Raw genomic sequence first — 21,210 nt, forward strand, 5'->3', positions numbered from 1 at the left:
GAAAAGCATTTTCCTGCAGTGCTCAGATGTGCCCCGAGTCCAATTCCTAGACTAAATGGCACTTCGGCCATTCATATCGGTGATTTATTTCTGGGTGTCCGCATTGTGGGCTTTCTGTTTCTGTGAGACTTTAGTGTCTTTCCAAATTTCTGCAGTGAGAATGGAGTACTTTTATTTTTTAGCTTTACTGAAGTATGATTGACAAATAAGCATTGTATGTAAGGAATAAAATGCGATCTTTTGATATGCCTGTACCTTGTGAAATGGCGTCCCCCATCCCAGTAGTTAACGGTTCCTAGTCCTTCCTTCCGTGTGTGTGGTGAGAACGCCTGCCGTCTGCACGCTCAGCGGGTTCTAGGCGTACGGAACACCACGCTGTCTGTTCCGTCTCCAGTTTCGACGGTCTGCTTTAATCAGATGGTGGCTTCCATTGCGCACAAAATCCCTACACTTTTACTTCTCAGAGTATTTTTCTGATCAAAACAAAATGATACATTTCTAAAAAGTTAGCTAGACCCCATAGTAGGACAGTATAAACCAACTTAGAGACTGGAGAGTAAGTTGTCGTCCGTGTATTATTTCCCAAGGGCAGAATAACTCCCGCACAGGGAGCCTGGGATTCACAGGCAAGCAGTCGCCCAGGAGCCCGGTCCTCTTTTCCATTTGCTGACTTCGCCCTAGTCCATGTCCGAGGTCATACAAATTTCTCACGCAATTGTAGTCACCAGTAACATTTTAAAATCATTTTCCCCATGTACTTGCATTAGGCATGAATAAAAGTCCATCTGCTCCAAATTGTTGTATCATAAAAAATGGCTGTTCAATATTCTACAGAATCCCTGCTTCTCGCTGCTGCACCGGTGGCAGGCGTCACTAAGCGATCACCGTACTTGACCCACACACTGGCTCGCATGCGGGCTGTCTCCCCAGAGCACGTAGGGTTGCTCTCTCACCTGAACTGCTGGTCATCTCATCTCCACGCCATGAGGAAGTAGTTTGCAAAAGCTACTGCCGGCATGCAACAGCTTCAGTCTGATGACCCGTGTCCGGGATGATCGGGTCACGTGCCTCAACAGATCCCTGTATTGTGTACAGTCCATTTACAGCGACTCCACCCGTTAGAATAATCACTGGTGGCCGGGTCCTGTGTGTCTCTCTCTCTAGCTCTAGTTAATGACTGAATGTTTATGACTGTGTGGAAGAGCAGACTAACCCGAGGCCTTCAGGAAGTCACACTCTCAGTCCACGTGACCTGTGTCTTAGAATTGGACCTTCATTCTGAGCTTGTTCCCTTAATGCTGTTGAGCTGGAATGTGGAAAGCAGACGTTCATCCACAAGGCTAGGAGAGAGAGGCTCTTTGAACTTGATTTTGGCAGGGCTGAGAGTAGGTGAAAACACTACATTATTTCCCATTGGTAGGTTTTTAAAGGTTTAGGAATGGCTGTGCACCTGTTCATTTGCGTCTGGGATATTGTCTGATAACAGTGAATTGGAGTGGTTAGTACTTTGAGGACAGAGATACCTCTCTTCTTGTTCTCTGTGTTTAAGCTACCATGTTACTGGTCTAGCACCTGTGGCTTGTGTGTTTGTAAGAATTTCGTTTAAATGAATTTTTCAACAAGCCTTCTCTTGTTCTGCAAGCTGTCCAAGGTCAGGAAGTCTGTCTTTCCTTGTTTCTGCAGAACCTGATACCATTCTCTGCGTGTGGGTCACTGAGACCCACTAAGTCCTTTGAACTGAAGGGCACATTACAAGAGTTCTGGGTTGAGTGCACCCATGCCTGGCTCTGAAAGGCCTGTGACTTAGAAGATGTGGCCATGCCATCGATAGAGCACTGGCACAGAGCCCAGAACCCCCAAGTCTGGCTCTGGGTTCAGCTCGATCACTCTCTCTCCTCTGACTCTGGTCAGGGTCAGACATTCGGGTCACCTCCCACCTCCCTTCCTTCCTTCCTTCCTTGTACAAGCGGGTAATTCTCCCATCACTTTTCAACCCTGAAACACAGGATACTCTGAAAATAAATCCTAGGCAGAAAGCTACAGTGATGTTTCAGAATATCTTAGCTAAATGGGGGCTCAGTCTGAATTAGATTAGATGCTCCACCAACAGTTCTCGGGCACATGCTAGGTGGGTGTCCTCCAGCTCAGTTCATTTTTATTTTTATTTTTAAAATTAAATCTTCAATTTTGGAATAGTTTTAGGTTTACAGAGTTGTCACAGGGAGTTCCTATAAACTGCAGATCCATTTTCCTCAATTGTCAACACTTTTACATGGATGTGGTGTATTTGTCACAATCCAGTGTGCATACGTTACTATTAACTAAAGTTCCTACTTCCTCCATATTTCCTCAGGTATCCCTGATGTCCTTTTTCTTTCTCAAGACCCCCCATTACACTTATTCATCCAGTTTCCTTAGAGTTCTCTTGGCTATGACAAGTTTCTCAGACTTACTGTCTATAATCTTGATAGGAGTACTGGTCAGGTATTTTGTAGAACGTTTTCCAGTTGGGATTTATCTGGTGGTTTGGTTTTTTTTTTCATGGTTAAACTAGGGCAGCACGTTTCCAGAAGGAAGGCCCAAGAGGTAAAGTGCCACTTCCGTCAGCCCGGTATCAAGGGTACCTGCTGTCCACAGGGCTTGTCACTCTTGTTAACCTTTACCTTACCGAGGTAGGATTTATCAGGCTTCTTCACTGCAAACCTCCTCTTCCTTCTCCCTCCGTGCTGTCGTCTGAGGGAGTCAGTGTGCATGGCTGACACTTGAAGATTAGGAAGTTACGCTCCGTCTCCCGGAGGGCTAAGGCCAGGGTGTCTCCATATGCGATTTGAAGCGTTCCTGCACGGGAGATCTGGCTCTTCTTCTTACATATCTAATCATTTATATCAGTGTGGACTTAGGAATATCTATTTTATACCTTACGTTATAATCTACTACTAGTTTATTTATGTTTTGCTCATATTGTTCCTGCTTTGGTCATACCCCTGGCGGTGTGCCCCCACCCCCTTTTTGAGCAGTCCATGACACTCTGGCACCAGAAGATGATCCAGGGTCATCTCCTATGTATCTTAGAAGCACCCAATCAACCATTTCTTTAAGGCACCCTTGGTTGTTTTAAGTGGTGGTGTTAAGAAGCCAAGATTTGAGGACTGGGTGTATTTATTGCTGTTGGGGTGTCTTCGTTTCTGGGCTCTATCAGCTACAGAGTAGAGAGACCTATGCAGACGTGGATAAATATTTCTGTATGTTTCCAGCTGCATTCATATTAAACCAAGCTGAATTTATACCAGTGTCTCTAGTTCTAATCCTTTATGTTCTCAACTTGGGTCTGTATGCAATCATTAATATCTTTGTGGCTCAAAATATTTTTGAAACTGCCCATGGCAAGGACTGGCCATTGCTTCTCCAAATCTATTATTTCTTATCCCCCTGTAATTCTGCATTCCTAACCATTCTTACAGTGAAGTATGGCCCAGTGACTACGTTCTGGCCAGTGGGGAAAGGGAGGGGGAGTGTGGGACTGTAGGAAGGCTTCAGAAGGTGAGGACAGACCACCACACCCCCTCTCCCTTTCCTTTCCTCTTCATTTCTTCTTGCTGCCTGGGACTCACACAAGATGGCTTGACTGCTGCAGCCATCCTGGATAATGAGGCTGGAAACCAGTGCTGGGATATATTGAAGCAGAAAGAGAAGCCCATATCCCTGATGACTCAGAGCTGCCCCCTTGGCCCAGGACTGCCTACATCAGACTTTCATTGAAGAAGCAGCAGATTGCTATCATTTGACCTTTCTGTCTCCATTCAGCCAAACCTGATATGCTAACTTAACCCACTTTTTGAAAGTGCCTTTAGATACTATCTCTTAAGGATTTATGAAAATGACCTAGTTTATCTATTAGCCAAAAACAGACTTCTTAGGGAAGGTCATTAAGAATGGAGTTCTAAGGAATGGGGAGTAGAGAATGGAGATTAGGACTGTTCTAGAAAAGAAAGAGAATGTGGGGAGCTCAGAGTGGTCTGGACAAGACAGACCGTATTCTGTGGTCACGGAGGTGAGTGAGTAAGAGTGGTATCTTAGGGATAGAGTGCTTAGTCATGTGGGCCTTGCTCGGAAGGTCTTTCTTCTCCTTCCCAGATTCTGACACCATGAGTGTTAGACCTTTGTTACTGTAGTCCAGATCCCCAACCAGTTTTGTTTTGTGCTGTGTTTTTGTTTTTTGGTTTTTTCCAGTCGGTTTTCTCTCTGTTGTTGAGATTGGGTAGTCTCTATTGTTCTGTCTTCTGGTTCATGGCTTCTTTCCTCCATTTTGCTATTTGCACTCATTCATTAAGCTCTTTAATTTTGGTTATGGCTTTTTTTTTTTTTTTTGAGAGAAAGAGAGCGAGAGCCTGCACATGAGCAGGGGAGGGGTAGAGGTGGACTGACAGAGAAAGTTGGAAAGGCCAGGACTCTCATCGACGCCCTCTGACACCACCCCTGGGAAGAGGACACATTCCTGTCAGGTGTAGGTGGAGACACAGGCTTCCCATGTGCTCTCCAGTGACCCCACTGTGGTGTTCTACGGATCTGAGGTCCCTAGACTGTCTGCCTTCTTGTCTCTACTGTTCAAAGTCCTCTTAGGTTTGTCTTAAATACAATGCCTAATGGGAGGAGTAGGAGAAAATACATCTATTCCGTCTTCCCAAAGGGGCTTTGGTCCCAAGACTCTCCCCTCTTCACATGACCCCCACAAGTTCTGGGTGTCCCAAGGCCACCTGAACGCTGCCTCCAGGACCTGCTCAGGGTTATGATTCTCTAGAACGACTCACAGACCCAGGCACGTGCTGTACTTAGCACTGCAGCTTTATTATAAAGGATGTAAGTCAGGAAGAGCTATATGGCAGAGATGTGGTTTGGGGGCACTTGTGGGGGAGACAGCTCCTTTCCTAGCAGAGTTGGGGTGCTGCCTTTCTAGTACCTTGGTATGTTCACCAGCTGGGAAGCTTGCCAAGCCTCATCACCCAGAGATTTTATTGGAGGCTTTATTACATAGGCACAATCGATTAAATCACTGGTCGCATGCTTGAACTCCGTCTCTACTTTCCTCATTCCCCCGGGGGATGGGGGTGGAGCTGAAAGTCCTACCTGTAATCATGGGGTTGTTTCTTCTGGCCACCAGCCTCCATTCTAAGGCTTCCTGAGCAAGCAGATTCGCATAATCTGAGGTGTGGCCCGTAAGGGACTCCCTTTGACTCTCCCATTACTCAAATTCCAAGGGCTTTTAGGTGCTCTGAGCCAATAGGTGGGGACGAGACCAAATATATACCTCAGATTGTATATATTTTTAAAAGTTTACCTTTTGTTATTTAGAGAGAGCATGAGTCAGGGAGAGGGGCAGAGGAGGAGAGAGAGAGAGAAAGAAAGGGGGGGTAGGGAGAGAATGAGAATATCTCACGCAGGCTCCATGCTCACCATGGAGCCCAGCGTGGGAGTTGATGCCACCGCCCTGGGATCATGACCTGAATTGAAGTCAAGAGTCGGACATTCAACCAGCTGAGCTATCCAGGCGCCGCAACACAGACTGTATTTTTAAAAATACTTTTTCTAACCAATAAAATTCACCTGTTTTAGAATAATGTGACACATTTTTAGTAAGTTTCAGTCAACTAGTTTTCATGCCATTTAATAACTGAAACACACATGTTGCCACGCCTTATGTACCCTTTTGAGAGACAGAGCTGGAAGCAGGAAGACGAGCTGTGTCTCTGACTGACACAGTGGATTCCATGGTCACAGCAGGAAACACTTGGTGTTAGCCACACCCTGAAATATTTGTCTTTTCTCTTGCTTTCTTTCACCAAAGGAGCCAGTGCATCAATCAGATGAAAGAGGTGAAGGAGCAGTGTGAGGAGCGCATAGAGGAAGTCACCAAAAAGGGAAATGAAGCTGTCGCTTCTAGGGACCTGAATGAAAAAAAGGACCAAGCCCAGCAGGTAATCCTGGATTTTCTCCGCACAGGGTTTCCTGAAGACATTTTCCCCCTCAGTTCAGGCGTTCTGTTCCATTACCTGCTGTCTGGTTTGCTCTTACCTCCGTCCCTGGTGGATTTGGCTCCCTGAGACGCAGCAGCCTGGCCGCAGACCCTGGGACTCTGACCGGGTGTGCCGGGCTCCAGCCGCCGCCCCGTGCTCAGGGCTTTTCCGAGGTTACTTCATTTTGGGTCCCCAGCCTCCCTGGGGGACAGTTGTGGTTGTTCTGGTTTGAAGGCCCTGAGGCTCGTGGAGGTGGTTACATACTGCAGCCCCTGCACTGGCTGGTCAGCGGTGGGGCTGAGAGCCCAGGCTGGCCGCTGTGAGACGTTGCTCGAAGCCTTCAGAAAGTCTTTGTTAATTTTAAATATAACCGTTTTACTGAGATCATTCTCATTCCGTACAGTTCACCCATGTACTTGTCACAATTCATTGGTTTTTAGTATTTTCAAAAGTTGTGCAACCATCACAGCCAATTTTAGTACATTTTCATTACCCCCGAATAAACCCCATAATCGTTAGCTCTCCCCACTCATTCCTAGAAAACCATTTAATCTACTTTCTGTCTCTGTAGATTTGCCTTATGTGAACATTCATGTCAGTAGAATCATAAAACATGTGGCCTTTTGTGTCTAGATCCTTTCCTTTAGCCTAATGCTTTCAAGGTTCATCCATGTGTTCGTGTGTATGAATATTTCATTCCTATTTGTGGCTGAATAATATTGTGTATGTGTGCCACACTTTGTTGATTCATTTGTCAGTCAAGAAGGATTTGGGTTGTTTCTAGTTTGGGGCTTATTATGAATAATGCGACTGTGAACATTCCTGTAGACAGTTTTGTGTGGACATAAGTTTTCATTTCTCTTAGGTGTACACCTAGGAGAGGGATTGCTGGGTCATATGTAACTCCGTGTTTAACGAGAAACTGCCAGACTGGTTCCAAAAAGCAATCACACTCTTGTGCATTTTCACCAGCAATTTGAGGGTTCCGATTTCTCCACATCCTTGCCAACTCTGGTTATTGTTTGTCTTTGCTATTATAGCCATGCCCCTGGGTGTGGAGTCCTATCTCATTGTGGTTTGTATTCGCATTTCCGTAATAACTAATGTTGAGCATCTTTTCTTGCGTTTTATTGGCCATTTGTTTATCTTTCTTGGAGAAATGTCTATTCAGATCCTTTGCTCATTTTTTAATTGAGTTCTTTTTCTTTTAAATGTTTATATTTTGAAAGAGAGAGAGAGTGCCCAAGCAGGGGAGGGGCAGAGAGAGAGGGGGACAGAGGATCCAAAGTGCGCTCTGTGCTGACAGCAGCTAGCCCAATGTGGGGATTCAACTCCCAAACCGTGAGATCGTGACCTGAGCTGAAGTTGGAAGCTCAACTGAGCCACCCAGGTGCCCCTGATTGAGTTATTTTATAATTAGTCGTAGGAGTTCTATATATATTCATACGTACACACACTTACACACACACACACACACACACATAAAGATATAGGATATATGATTGGCAAATATTTTTTCCCATTCTGTGAGTTATTTTTTCACTTTCTTCATGGTGTTCATTGAAACATAAAAGTTCTTAGTTTTGATGAAGTGCAATTTGTTATTCTGCTTGTTCCTTTGGTGTCACATTTTAGAACACTCTGCCTACCCCCAAGGTTATGAAGATTTATCATTTCTTGTAAGAGTTTTATAGTTCTTAGCTCCTACATTTAGTCCTGTGATCCATTTTGAGTTAATTTTTTGTATATGGTGTGAGGTAGGGGTCCAAATTTATTCTTTTGTGTATTGATATTCACTTGTCTTTTGGCACCTCTTTTGAAAAACCTGTTCTTCCTTCCACCAAATTGCCATGGCACCTTTGTTGACAATCAATTTCCTGTAAATATGAGGGTTTATTTGTGGACTCTCATTTCTGTTCCATTGGTCTGTTTGTTCCCTATGTCAGTACCATACTGCCTTGGTTACTGTAGCTTTGTAGTAAACTTTGAAGTCAGGGAGTGGTGACTCATCCAACATTGTTCTTTTTAAAGACTATTTTGGCTGTTCTTTGCAGATTGACTTTCCATATGAATTTTAGGATCTGCTTGTCAATTTCTTCAACGTTAGGTGAGATTTGACTGCAATTGCAATGACTTTGTAGATCAATTTGGAAGGATTGCCATCTTACTATTAAGTCTTTTGTTCTATGAATGTAGGGTGTCTTTTAAAAATCTCTTTCAAACAAGGTTTTGTATCTTTTATCATTTTTATATGTTGATATATGTGTATCGTATTGCAACTTTGCTGAACTTCTTTATTCTAATACTAGCTTTTGGAGTGTGATTCCTTTGGATTTTCTATGTACAATATTATGTTATCAAAAAAGAGATAGTTCTACATTTTCCTTTCCAGTCTGGATGCCTTTTCTTTCTTTTTATCACCTGGTTGCCCTGGCTAAAATCTCCGTACAGTGCTAACCAGAGGTGGAAGGGCAGACGTCTTTATTCTTGATCACGGAGGGAGAGCATTCGGTTTTTATCATTAAGCTCTAGGTTAGCTATGTGTTTTCATAGATGGAGTTTATCAAGCTGAGTAAATTCCCTTCTATTCTTAATTTGTTGAGTGTTTTTATGCAGAAGAGGCATTGGATTTTTGTCAAATTTTTTTGCATCTATTGCAATGATCATGTGTTTTTTGTCGTTTATGCTATTGATATATTACACTGACTGATTTTTGGATGTTTAATTAACCTTACATTCATGGGATTGACCCCACTTGTTCATGGTATATAATCCTTTTATGTGTGGTAGATTTGATTTTGCCAGTATTTTGTTAAGGGTTTTGGTGTCTGTATTCATAAGGGATATTGGTCTGTAGTTTTCTTGTCTTTGTCTGGTTTTAGGATCAGGTAATATTTGCTTTATTGAATGAGTTGGGGAGTCTTTCTCTTGTTTTTTGGGAGAGTTTGTGAAGATCTGATATTGATTCTTAACATGTTTGGTGGAATTCACTAGTGAAATCATCTGGGCTTGGGCTTTTCTTTGGGGGGACATTTGTAAATTACTAATTCAATATCTTGTTGCAAGTCCACTCACATTTCCTGTTCCTTGAGTCAGTTTTGGTGGTTTGTGTTGTTCTAGGACCTTGTGCAGTGTCGTCTAAGTCCTCAAAGCTGACATGCAGTCCTCAGTGTCCCTTTCTAATATTTTTATCTGTGTACGGTTGGTAGTGCCATCCTTTTTCCTTTTTTTTTTTTTTTTTTTTTTTTTTTTTTTTAGTAATTTGAGTTTTCTCTTTTTGTTGATTAATCTAGCTGAAAGCTTGTCAATTTTGTTCATCTTTTCAAAGAATTAACTTTGATTTCATGCATGTTTCCTGTTTTCTTTCCATATTTCATTAATTGCTGCTCTGACCTTTATTATGTCCTTCCTTGTTTTAAGTTCAGTTTGCTCTTCTTTTTCCAGTGTTTTAAGGTGAGAGAGTAGATTATTGTTTTGAGAACTTCCTTTTTTTTTCTTAATATAGACATGTAAGTTTCCCTCCAAGCACTGCTCTAGAGACTCCCGTAAGTGTGGTATGTTGTGTATTTTTCATTTTTCTCTCTTATTTGCATTTATTGTTTTTCTTTGACCCATTGGTTATTCAGGAGTGTGTTGCCTCATTTCTACATATTTGTGAGTTTCTCTAATTTTAGCATCATTGATAATTTCATTCCATTGTGGTTGACATCATACAGAGTATGTCCTCCAATCATTTCAAATTCATTGAGGGTTGTTTTGTTGCCTAAGCATCTGTTTCTCCTGGAGAATGTTCCATGTGCACTTGAAGAATGTGGTTTGCTCTTGTCAGGCCAGTGTTCTGTAGAAGTCAGTGGGGTGTGGTTGGCTTGCGCTGTCGGGGTCTTCCTTGTCTTTGTGACTTTCTGCCTACCTGTTAATACAGTATTGGAAGTACTTTCTAGGAGATCTTAACCTCAGAGCCTTGGGTTTATACCAGGTGGCCAGACACGATCAGGGTTTATATATCATGGCATTTCTCAAGGTTTCGGTGTTTTGACTACCAGAAGGACATCCACTGCTTTCCCTGAGGTGGTTTTGAGGCGTAAGGTCGCGGAGCCCCTGGCCGCCCTGTGTTCTTGTTTTAGCTCCAAGGCCCCGGGCCACAGGAAGCAGACCTGCCCCAGGCAGAGGTGCCACAAGTGAAAGGAAATGTGCCCAGCAACGGCGAGCCCCAGACCCCAGCCCCCAGTTCTGAGGTGGCTTTGGATTTGAAGAGACAAGGTGAGAGAGGTACGTGAGACTTGGTAATTGCACACGTAAGCCCTCTTCAGAGCCACGTGGTGGCAGGTCGTGTCCAGTGTGTGCGCACAGGGCCTCAGGATAGTGTCCCTGCTGGAGGCAGCCGGTGCGCTGGGTGTGGGCTGCCGGCGGGAGACGTGGTCTCTGCGGGCTCCTGGAGTTGGGGCCTCCCCGTCTTACCTCTCGTCCGTAAACCAGGTGCCTTGGTCCTTGGCAGCTGTGGACAGAGAGGACGTCAGCGGGTCCGTGGGATTACAGGGAGTTGGCTGAGTCCTGGGCACCTGTCACTGGGAACGGGGGGGCTGCTGTGTCCCTGTGGAATGACTCGTTGGCAGCCGCACGGCCCGTTCCCAAGTACTTGTCTCCATTATGGAGGTCAGATAACTTCAGCCCATCGGTTGTCCTTGTGATCAAGGTACCGGAGTCCAGATTTTTCCCCTAAGGCACTTCTCTCTAACTTGTGAATCTGAAGATAAGCTGCAGGTAGAAAGGTGCCTGGAGTCTTTATGGAGTCACGGGGTGAATTACCCAGTGGCTGCCCAGCCCCAGCCCCTGGGAAGGCTCTGGGAACCGAGTGGTACGAGGGGTCGTGTTGTTGTTTCAATGAGAATGAATGCTGGTGAGGTTGCAGCCAGCGGTGTTCTGTGCACAGAGGAGACCAACGAGATTCAGGTGGCCAGTGAGGAGGCGCTGCGCAGGGACGGCCCGGGGCTGGCACCAGAGCCGGGCCCGGGGCAGGCGGCCGAGGACGACAGGCCTGCGGGCAGACGAGGCACCGGGGAAGCAGAGGCGGTCGGGCACACCCCGCGGGCGCCAGCGGCCTTGCTGGGGAGCCCAGAGAATCAGGACGCCGAGGACCCCGAGCAGGACCAGCTGGTCATCCCCAACGGGCAGGAGGAGGAGCAGGACGCCGACGAGGAAGGTGCGTGAGCCACTTTGGTGTCCAAAGACTCCTTTCCACCACCTTCCCCTGACACTGGAGGGGCCCCTAGGAAGCTTCCTGAATGGCAGTTTGCCATCTGTTAGCTCTCATTCATTCATTGGGTGTCTTACCAAGTGGGAGGCCAGAGGGAAGAGCCGTGTGGGAGAGGAGATCCACTGGGAGTCGGCAGGGGCGTCTCAGTGGAAGGCCCGAGTGGGTGCTAGGCGTCTAGTGGACGTGGCCCACGCTGGGCCACGAGCTTGGCTTGCGTCTCTGCAGCCTTGCATGGTGTGGTGTCGCCACTGGTGGCCGGGGAGCAGAGGGAGGGGTGACTGTAGCGGGGGTCTTGTGCCATTGTGGGCATCGGAGCGGAGTGACACGTGAGTCCTACCTCTCTGGTTTGGTTGACTTTTCTTTAAAGGCACAGGAACGTGTGGGAAATGGGAGATCAACACAGGATCCTGGGATGTGTTTGGTCCCTAAAAGTTGTGGAAGGCTTCAGTCCCAGCCCAGCCAGGGACACGAAGCAAGAGAAGAGACCTGTGCTCTGGGGGCACCCCACTAACAGGAGTGGGGAGTGTGCTTATTTGTGGAAATTACCCTGATCCTGTGCAGATCTAATTTGTATTCAAGTTTCTCTTTCTGAAGAATGTGTTCTCACAAGGTTGCAGTTGAAGAATTAAAAAGAAAAGGAAAGTCAGGGAGCCGACCCAGGGGCACTCAGGTTTCAGAGAGGCCGTGGTGCGTCACAGCGGAAGATTGGTGCGAGAACCCACAGGACCTGCGGGATACATGGCGTCCTGGGGCGGGGCGGTGACCTGGGTGTGGAAGGAAGCGGCAGGGCGCCAGGGCGTGTGCTTTGCTTCCACGTCAGGCAGTGAGTGCAGGGAAACAACCAGAGCCACGTCTCCCAGACAAGCTTAAAAAAAAAAGATTTTGTTTACCTGCCTGTATGTGCATATGAGACATTCACCTGAAGCCCTACGAATACGTCTCTTGAATGCATTTCGTCCTAATCTTTCCTGGTTGTTCTCTGCAGGGCGGACTGTGGTGATGAACGGTGGAATTGCATAGGCAGGATGGGAAATGTCATTCTTCGGCTCCTGGTAGCCACTCTATTTCCTTCTGTCAGAGCCACCCGACCGTCTAGGGAGGTGCTGTCATCAACTAGAAACCTGTTGTTTCCAGCAACAGTGGTGCCTCCCTATAACCTGGAGTGGATTGTCTCTAGAAAACCTGGATATGGGTTTAATTTGCTAGTTACCTTACTTCCAGCCCTGAGTATAGTCCTGTGTTGAGGGTCATGGTTTATATGGATTCAGAGCTTAATAGGGCAGGACGTAAGTAGAGACCTTGCACCTGCTGTTTGTGTGGGCAGCAGGCGCACAGTCTCGTCCCCTCCGCCTCCCACCTGCCGAGAGGTGGTGGATAAAGACCAGGCTCTTAAGGCGTGACCGGGAAAACCCCAGTTCCTGGGCTCGGACGCCCCTGTGGCCTCGAGAGAGAAATGATGTGGGTTGTGTGCCCTGTGCCTGTGCTCGTTTGCAGGGAGAAACCAGCGGAGGCTGGGAGGAGAGGAGGACTACAACATGGACGAAAACGAGGCAGAATCGGAGACAGACAAGCAGGCGGCCCTTGCAGGCAATGACAGAAACCTGAATGGTAAGAAGTGTGGCCGGTGAGGAGGCTCGCCTTGAATTTCCCCTTGTGGTCCTTCACTTTGGCAGTGACTGAACAGTCCCCTCCTAACACTACTGTTGTTAAGTAATCCGTCATTTGAAGGAGACTTTCTTCCCTTCAGAAGCCTTTAAACATGGGGCAGTGGAGGGAGGGGATGGCGGAGAAGCCCAGGATGGAGACCTTTCAGAAAATCTGTGTGTGTGTTGGGGGCGGGTGGCGGTGAAGGCACTGCCTGCCAGGTCTCTACATCACAAAGGTCCATCCATCTTCCCTTTGTCACTGAGAGGTCATCTTGAGGGGATGCTTTGAAATGGTGTGGCTTTAGCATCCACTGAACACCCTGTCCACTGGTGGCCTTCCTGATCCTGTCACCCCTCACATCTGTTACCTCCTGTTCTTGAAAAATCCCTCCCACCACATATACTCCTGTTTTAGTATCATGTGCTTTCATGGTTCCCTTATTTTTTCTATCCGATTCTTGGTGTTTCCTTTCTTAGTTTCTAAGGGTTCTTTGATATGCTAGGGAGATGCCTGATATCTGATATCAGTTGCAAATACTTCTTCCCAGTTTGATTTTGGTTTTATATATAGTGTCTTTTGCCATGTGAATGTTTTAAAACTTTTATGTTCTCCCCCCTCCCCTACACTTATCCCCTATCCTGACCTTTCTAGTTGCCACAGACTTTGGGTCTGGAATTCTCTCGTCCTGAAAGAGAGAGGACGCAGAATTGAATACGAGAGAGGCTAATGTCCAGGAGGAGACAAGAGCCCCGAGTAAGGGTCCTTGCTCCATTTTTATTAGGATCAGAAACATGGACATGCAGAAATAGACAATGAAACAGTGATCATTAACTCATGTGCGAGAAAAAGGTCTTAAAGGTATGCAGTATTGAGGGTTGGGTCAGTACAAAACAAAATCCAGGTGCCAAGTAGATGGCTGTTTATGGCAGACACCAGACGCTGCGTCTATTTATCTTAACTTTTCTAGGGGCCAAGACAGAGCATGCTACCTCAGGGGCAACAAGGCATTTTTCTCACTAATTAGCTCTGGGTGTTTTCTCCCTGTGGTGGCCTTCTGCCCTGGGCTTTGTTTTACTTAATGACTAATCCTGGGCCCCGCTGCAGTGGCTTTCCACCTCTACCTGTTCCAGATGCTTCCATCCTGTGAAAGCAGCTTTCCTTTCCACTCTATGCTTTGTTCTAAGCGGGGCCCTTTTGCCCTTTGGTGGCTTTCTGCCCTGAGCCTTGTTAACCCAAGCTCAGAGAATTCTTAAACTTATTCCCCACATCTAGTAAGTTTCTTTCATTGCTTTATGAGTTTATCACTCAAGTGGGCCTCCCTGAACATCATAATTTAGTTTTGCCCATTTTCCTAGAAAATCTGTATCTTTAAGTCTCTTAATCTACAGGTTTTCCCTTCTATTCTTTTCCTCCACTTGCCCTGGATTTTTCCATAGTCCATACAGTGCTGGTTATGTAGTCATAGTGCAACTTAGTGTGTTCTTCTTTCCCCATTTCCTGCAAATTGGCAGCTGATATCCAGAGGCTTGATAAGACTCAGGTTTGGGCTCAAGCCTGTGGTAACTTCGTATGAGGTGGTGTGTTCTTTCATCAGGAGGCAAGTAACGTCTTTGTGATGTGAGTACCAGTGGCTGTGCAGCGCCTTCCTTAATTCTGTGGTAGTGGTGGTGGTCTGATCCAACCTTTTCTACTTCATTGGTTGATTGGGATGTTTTTATAAATAGGCAAGTCAGTGGTTTTAGTCATAGAACGTAGGATAAATTCTATATCAATTTTCATGATAATGAGTTATTTTCCTGTTATCCTCTTGAAGGTGTTGATTTTAAAAATACAAACTCAACGGATTTAAACCTGTTTTGATGGGTTTCACTCAGTTGTATTTATTATACTTTTTGAAGTTCAAGTTGTCCCATCTTCTTTGGCTGGTGGGGGCCTTCCCCATTGCTATCTGCTTTTTAGGGCCCGCTGTCTCTTGTCCCTGCTCAGCCTGTGCTCTCCTTCACACTCAGCTCTCCAGGTCTTCTCTGTCCCCCCCTGAGAAGGGGCCGCGGCAGATGAGGTTCAGAAGTTCATGGGGCTCAGCCTCCCCCAGCCCCTTAGTGGTCGCCTGCTGTGGGGGAGCAGCAGCCCTCCTGCTTCAAGCCAGCTTGTCCGCTGGCCCAGAACTTTCTGGTGTCGATCTGTTGCCTGTTTGGGGTTCTGTCCTCCTCTTCTCAGGTCCATCAGGTGCCCCATTGCTCCCCTTTCCTTTCTAGACACTGCACACAGCCACTGTCCATGGTTTGTCTCTGCCTGTGTGTTGGGGTCTGCAGGATTCCTGGTCATCTACTCTGGCTGTGCTTCATGTGGGGACCTGGAGATTCAAAAACTGTGCCACTGTCACCACCATCTTTCCAGATCATCATCTGTTTTTATATTTTACATTTAGATCTCTGATTCATTCAGTTAATATCAAATGTATTCAAGTGTTTGGCACAGGTTGGGTCCAGTTTTCTTTGTCCTAAGAGCTGTTCAACACCATCTGAAGGCCAGTGATTTGAGTCGCCAGTTTTACGACTGGATTTCCGTATATATTCAGATTTACTTTTTGGACTTTCTGTTCCATTGGTTTCTCAGCTGACTCCCTCTGTATTACCCTCTTCTAAGTATAATAGCTAGTCCTTCTGGAAAATCTCAGCCAAGATCTGTGTGAATAATGGTTCTTCCCATTTTGATTCTTTCTCGATCTCAAATCAGAAATGTTAGATCTTGGGGCAGCTGAGGTGGGTCAGTCAGTTAAGCGTCCAGCTCTTGGATTTTGGGTCAGGTCATGATCTCACAGTTCGCGAGATTGAACCCTGCATCAGGCTCAGCACTGATAGTACGAAGCCTGCTTGGGATTTTCTTTCCATCTCTTTCCCCCTCCCTTGTCCTCGCTCGCGCGCTCTCTCTCTTTCTCTCTCCCTCTCTTTCTCTCTCCCTCTCTCTCCCTCTCTCTCTCTCAAAATAAACTTAAAAAAAGTAAAATTAAAAAAATCTATCATATTTAAAAAAAAAAGTTAGACCTTACCATTCTTTTCCTGTTTCCTACCCCCTTTTTCATATTATCCATTGTTTTTAAAAAACTTATTTTAATGTTTACTTATTTTTGAGAGAGTGAGAGAGCATGAGTGGGGGAGGGGCAGAGAGAGAGGGAAACACAGAATCTGAAGCAGGCTCCAGGCTCTGAGCTGTCAGCACAGAGCCTGACGTGGGGCTTAAACCCATGAATCATGAGATCATGACCTGAGCCAAAGTCAGATACTTAACTGGCTGAGCCACCCAGGCGCCCCTCATATTACCTATTTCTGTGTGTCTACTCTGCATTCAGAATGATTTCCTCAGACATAGCTTATAGTTCATCCATCTTTCCTTCAGCTGTGCCTTCTGTTCTTTAATTCAAGCTTTGCATTTAATTTTTCACTTGTGAGTGTTCTTATTCCTTGCTCATGTTTTCAAACCTTTTCTTTCTTTAAATATAAATGAGTTTTGGGGGCACCTGGGTGACTCAGTCGATTAAGTGTCCAACTTCAGCTCAGGTCATGATCTCACAGTTCATGAGTTTGAGCCCCAGATCGGGCTCTGTGCTGACAGCTTGGAGCCTGGAGTCTGCTTCAGATTCTGTCTCCTCTTTCTGCCCCTCCCCTGCTCATTCATTCATTCATTCTCTCTCTCTCAAAAGTAAATAAATTAAAAAAATGTATACCCACGTGTTGTAGGTTTTCCATGTCTGAAAACCTTGTGGGTATTTCTTTTGTTTCTGCAAATTATCCTCAGGATAGCTTGTTTCTTTGTGTTTTGTGCTTTGTGAGCTAGTTTCCTGGGAACTTTATCTGTAGAAGTCTCTGGGGACGGAGGGGACCGAGTTAGAGTTGGATTGCACTAGAGATCTGTGACCTCTAGCAGTCTCAAGGAGGACTATAGACTTACCGCTTTAGTAACTTCTCTAGATTTTTGTTTGATAAAGGAAAATGGAGTTCGAATATGTACCTGAATGTCCTCTCGATTAGAAGCCCCCCGTCTAACCATGAGGCGTTCTTGCCGGCCCATTTTCGCCGTGCCTCTTTTCCACTACCTTTAACCCAAGGACGTGAGCGTTTATAGAGTTTCAGTTTTATATAGGGCTCCACTTCTGGACCTCCTGCCACGAGGCAGTCCTCATGTTTAGTTTTTGTCCCTCTGAATCTTGTGAAGCTGCGCAGGGAGAAGCCTGGGGTCTCCAGACTGAAGTCCTCAGGGCAGGGCTAGCTTTGATGCTTATTACCATCAGGAGTTGTGATTTTTATTTCATTTGTGGCCTTTCAGATTCCTTCTTTTTTTTAAACATTTATTTGAGAGAGTGAGAGAGGGACAGAGATAATCCCAAGTAGGCTCTGCACTCAGCATGGAGTCCTAGGCCGAGCTTGGTCTCACAACCACAGGTTCACAACCTTAGCTGAAATCAAGAGTCGAATGCTTAACAGAGGGAGCCACCCCCGGGCCCCCGATGCCTTCTTTTATTGCCATTACAGACAGTGCATTTTAGTATCTTATTTAAAGTTTGACCTTTTAATTTAACAGTATTTCCATATACCCTTCACCCAGGTTTCCCTAGTGTTAACATCTTATAATGAAGACATGAATACTGACACAATGCTATTATTCTGATGTAGTGAACTGCCCAACTAATACCCCTTTTCTGGTCCAAGATCTAAATCCAGGATTAAACGCTGCATTGATGGTCATACCTCAGTGGGGTCCTTTAACCCCAAACCATTTGTCGTCATTTGAAGTGTTCTGGCCAGTTATTTGGTAGAAAGCCCCCCAGTTTAGGTTTGGTTCAACAGTGCTTCTTTAAAATACCTTTTCATGACGGTGACTACAGTTGGCAGAGTTGTTTGAGGTTTCTAGAAATGGGAGTCCTAACTTGATTTTTAAATTATTTTCATAGACTGTTTAGTTGATTTCTTAGTGCAGAACATGAACATATTATTAGCAAGTCAGAATTCTAAGCAAATACAAAATCAATTTTTCGGTTCCTGATCAGTGATCACTCATTTGTGCACTTCAGTCCTTGGAGAACGTATTCTCTGGTGTGGTTACTGCCTCACACCTCTTTCACCGTCCTTTCAATCAGCAGTGTCCTTAATTAAGGTCTGGCTTTGCAGTAAAGCTTTGGGCTCTTTCATGCCCTACATCCAGGTGTCCTGAGAATCTCCCCTTGTATGAGGCTCTAACAAACAAGGACAGAGGCAGAGAAGAATGCTGGTCAGCTCTTTTAAGTTTAAGACTTGTCATCACCATCTTAAGATTGTATCATTTAAATAGTTTAAGACCCTGCTTCCTTCAGGGAGGTCAGAAAAAGACGTTTCGTGTCAGCTTTAATAGAGAACTTTAAAAGACAGTACTCATTTAAGGCAGCCATTTAATTCATGTAAGAAAATCACCATTTAGTGGGTCATCAATCAGCATGGTGGTTTTAGATTTTGTGCGTTCTTTCTTTTCTTGTCCTTCGTGTGTCAAGTATAGAGCAAGGCGCCACAGGGAGGCTTCGGCTCTGAAAGGGAAGGCTTTGCCATATTGCTGAAGCGGGGGTGGTGGTGTGTGTGTGTGGGGGGGGTGCTGCAGTGCCTGTGTGTGGTGCTCCCTGCAGAGCTGACTTAGGGGGGGACCCACCTCATGTTTCCTGTAGAGCTGACCTGAGTGGGGGTCTGGGATGCCCACGCTGTGCTCCGACAGAGGTGCACAAATGGATGCGTGCAGCACACAAGGGTTGTGATTGTATCAAAATGTTAGGAGTCCATTTTACATTGTCCACTTTAGAGGACAGCGGGGCATTATTTCACTGTTTTAAATAGGGAGTTCTTACTCGTCTTAGCTTTATTTCCTGGCACCTTGTCGGCCGCACCTGTAGTCTCTGCTCGCCGCTCCTTGTCCCGTCCATGGTATTGCTTGTCCCCATGGTATTGCTGTGGGAGGTGCGGTCCTCTTGAAGAGGCAGTTCCCAGACACTTAAGGTCAACTGCAACCTGCATGGCTGGTTTCCCTAAATGTTTTTTGTTTTTCTTTTTTTTAGTTCTTAATGCTGAAAATCAGAAAGGAGACATGATACATTTACTTGATCAGCGTGAAAAGAAGAATCACACGCTCTGAATCAACTGGAATCCTGTACTTCCTGTCAGGACTGAACAGAGATCACTACAAGATACTTATGAGGGGTTGAATACTGTGAAATGTACTAAGTAAAATACACAACTAAAGATGATTATTGTGGAGTTTTAATATGTACTTTATGTAGGAAAATGATGGTCTGTCAGGTGGGTTTGGGGGATACTTTTGAAGTGTGTCCCATGGTGTCAGTGTGGCAGCTCTGACAGGTATGAGAAGATCAAGACCAAAAGTAGAGCCCAAGTTCTCCTGCAAGGGGACAGGGGCACTTCTGCAGGTAACTTTGTAACTTCGTTGAAAACAATCGGAGCCTGTAGGAAAAGTCTGTCTTCTGACACCAAGACCCCCCACCCCTGAGAATTCTCTGGTCCCTCTGGTGTCCCCGCCACATGCTGTGCTGAGCGGCCAGGCACCCGCCCGGATTTCTGTTCTCCCACGTCAGCAGTGAATGATTACTGGTTTGCGCTCATGCACTCACTTCTGCTTGGGACACTCAGTGTGGCCTGGAGCGCAAAACTTAAACATCACTAGCAAGTTTTAAACAGGTCTATAGACAAAGGCATTTTGTGAGAATTTTTTAAAAGAACACTTGTATAACCTTTGTTATTAATGTACTTAGAAAGTGACTTGTAATTTGAACATTGTGTCGTTCTTGGCTTAGTACGTGTGGACAGAGCGAAATCTAAGCAGCACACGCCACGGAAAGCCACCAGTGGATGGACTTTCACCACCTCAGGGGTGGAAGCAGAGCTGCCCCGGGGCTGTGGCGGAGCAGGGAGGGCAGGAAGCCGACGCTTAAGGGTGTACACAGTTGTTACACAGGCAGAAAGTTTAGAAAGGCCTGAGAAATGCAACAGTTGTTTTTGGCTTGTGGTAGATGACCATTTTAAAAAGTGATTTAAAAATCAAGTTAATGTTAATTTGAAAATGACTAATCCTAATTCACTTTGAGCTGTTCTGCTCAGTATTTCTGGTAAATAGGTTCTTGCCACTTACGGATGACTGGCAGAGTCACACTGGTGACTCTCAGCCCTTTAAAGGGCAAGTGGGCGGTGATGCTGATTAGAGAGGAAACGGGCCAAGAGAAGTGACAGAGCCCTGCGGCCAGGTGGCGGGCGGGACGCGGCCCCTCAGCTGGACCGGACGCCCCGTGCCCCTGGACGCAGGACCTGGTTTGCAGTCAGGTTACCATCTCCAGTGTGAATGTTACCGTGTAGGGTATCTTTCTACTTGGTCACTAAGATTAAACTTTTCCACCTGGAAAAGGCAAAGAAGGGTGTTAAAAATAGCTTTGTAAGATTTTATCTAAGTCCTTGTCCAACTTCCGTTTTTGTCTGAGCCTTAGGGTTGATAGCTTTGCTTTTTCAGTAATAAAGTCTCTTCATTTCGTGTTTAATCAGTGTGCATAGAGTTCTGAGAAATAAGACTCTTAAGTCCAACTGCTTTGTTTTCCACTTCATGCCCTACTGGATCCCTGAAGAATCAGCTTGCAAACTGGCTTAAGGGTGGCGGTGATCGGCCCTACGGAACCTTCTGTGGACTGAGATGGGACGTGAATATAAGTAAAACAAACAAGCACACGGAAGTCCATCTTCATGTGCAGAAGCACCAAAGGCCGTTCATTTAGGAGGTGTGTCCTGGGAGCCTTTCCTCCAGAGTCATGCTCTATCCCCGGGCCGCCTTCACGTCACTCAGGCACCTAGTCCAAGGCCACGATTCACAGAGGTGTCGTGGCTCTACTTATTTTAAACAAAAACCTGTGTAATAAGTAGATCTCAAATTCCCTACACTTTGTCTTTTTGGTTTCAACCAAAATTAAATCCGCAGCTATTCCCCTTTTTAACCGACTGAGCCACCCAGGCGCTCCGGTATTCCCATTTTTAATAGGTGTTAACTTTAAAATTCACACCTTCCTCTATATCCATCCTCAACACGGTGTGTAGACAGGAGTGTGAGGATTCATCTTTTTTTTGCAGACGAGACTGCAGATTCCCCACGCATGACTCGGTCAGGTTTCCAGAATACTGTAAGCAACGCACATACTTAATGTACTTTCATGTGGTGGAATTGGAGAAATAAACCCTTAACTGTTAAGTCCGTGTGCTGCTGTTCTATAACTAGTTAAGTAGCAGG

The 21,210-nt window shown here is 45.7% G+C and overlaps 1 protein-coding gene across 1 annotated transcript in view; it reads left to right on the forward strand.

Annotated features, from left to right (window-relative positions):
- GOLM1 (golgi membrane protein 1) overlaps window positions 1-21,171 on the forward strand; it is a 41,866-nt gene extending 20,695 nt beyond the window's left edge. The window contains exons 5-9 of the mRNA XM_029919674.1: window positions 5,843-5,972; window positions 10,136-10,280; window positions 10,942-11,211; window positions 12,760-12,873; window positions 18,986-21,171. Of these exons, the coding sequence (XP_029775534.1) occupies window positions 5,843-5,972; window positions 10,136-10,280; window positions 10,942-11,211; window positions 12,760-12,873; window positions 18,986-19,062 (736 nt within the window). The 3' untranslated portion in view covers window positions 19,063-21,171. The remainder of the gene's footprint in view (window positions 1-5,842; window positions 5,973-10,135; window positions 10,281-10,941; window positions 11,212-12,759; window positions 12,874-18,985) is intronic.
- Window positions 21,172-21,210: the final 39 nt, after the last annotated feature.

This window comes from Suricata suricatta, chromosome 13 (assembly GCF_006229205.1).
Source record: "Suricata suricatta isolate VVHF042 chromosome 13, meerkat_22Aug2017_6uvM2_HiC, whole genome shotgun sequence".
Lineage (NCBI taxonomy): Eukaryota > Metazoa > Chordata > Mammalia > Carnivora > Herpestidae > Suricata > Suricata suricatta.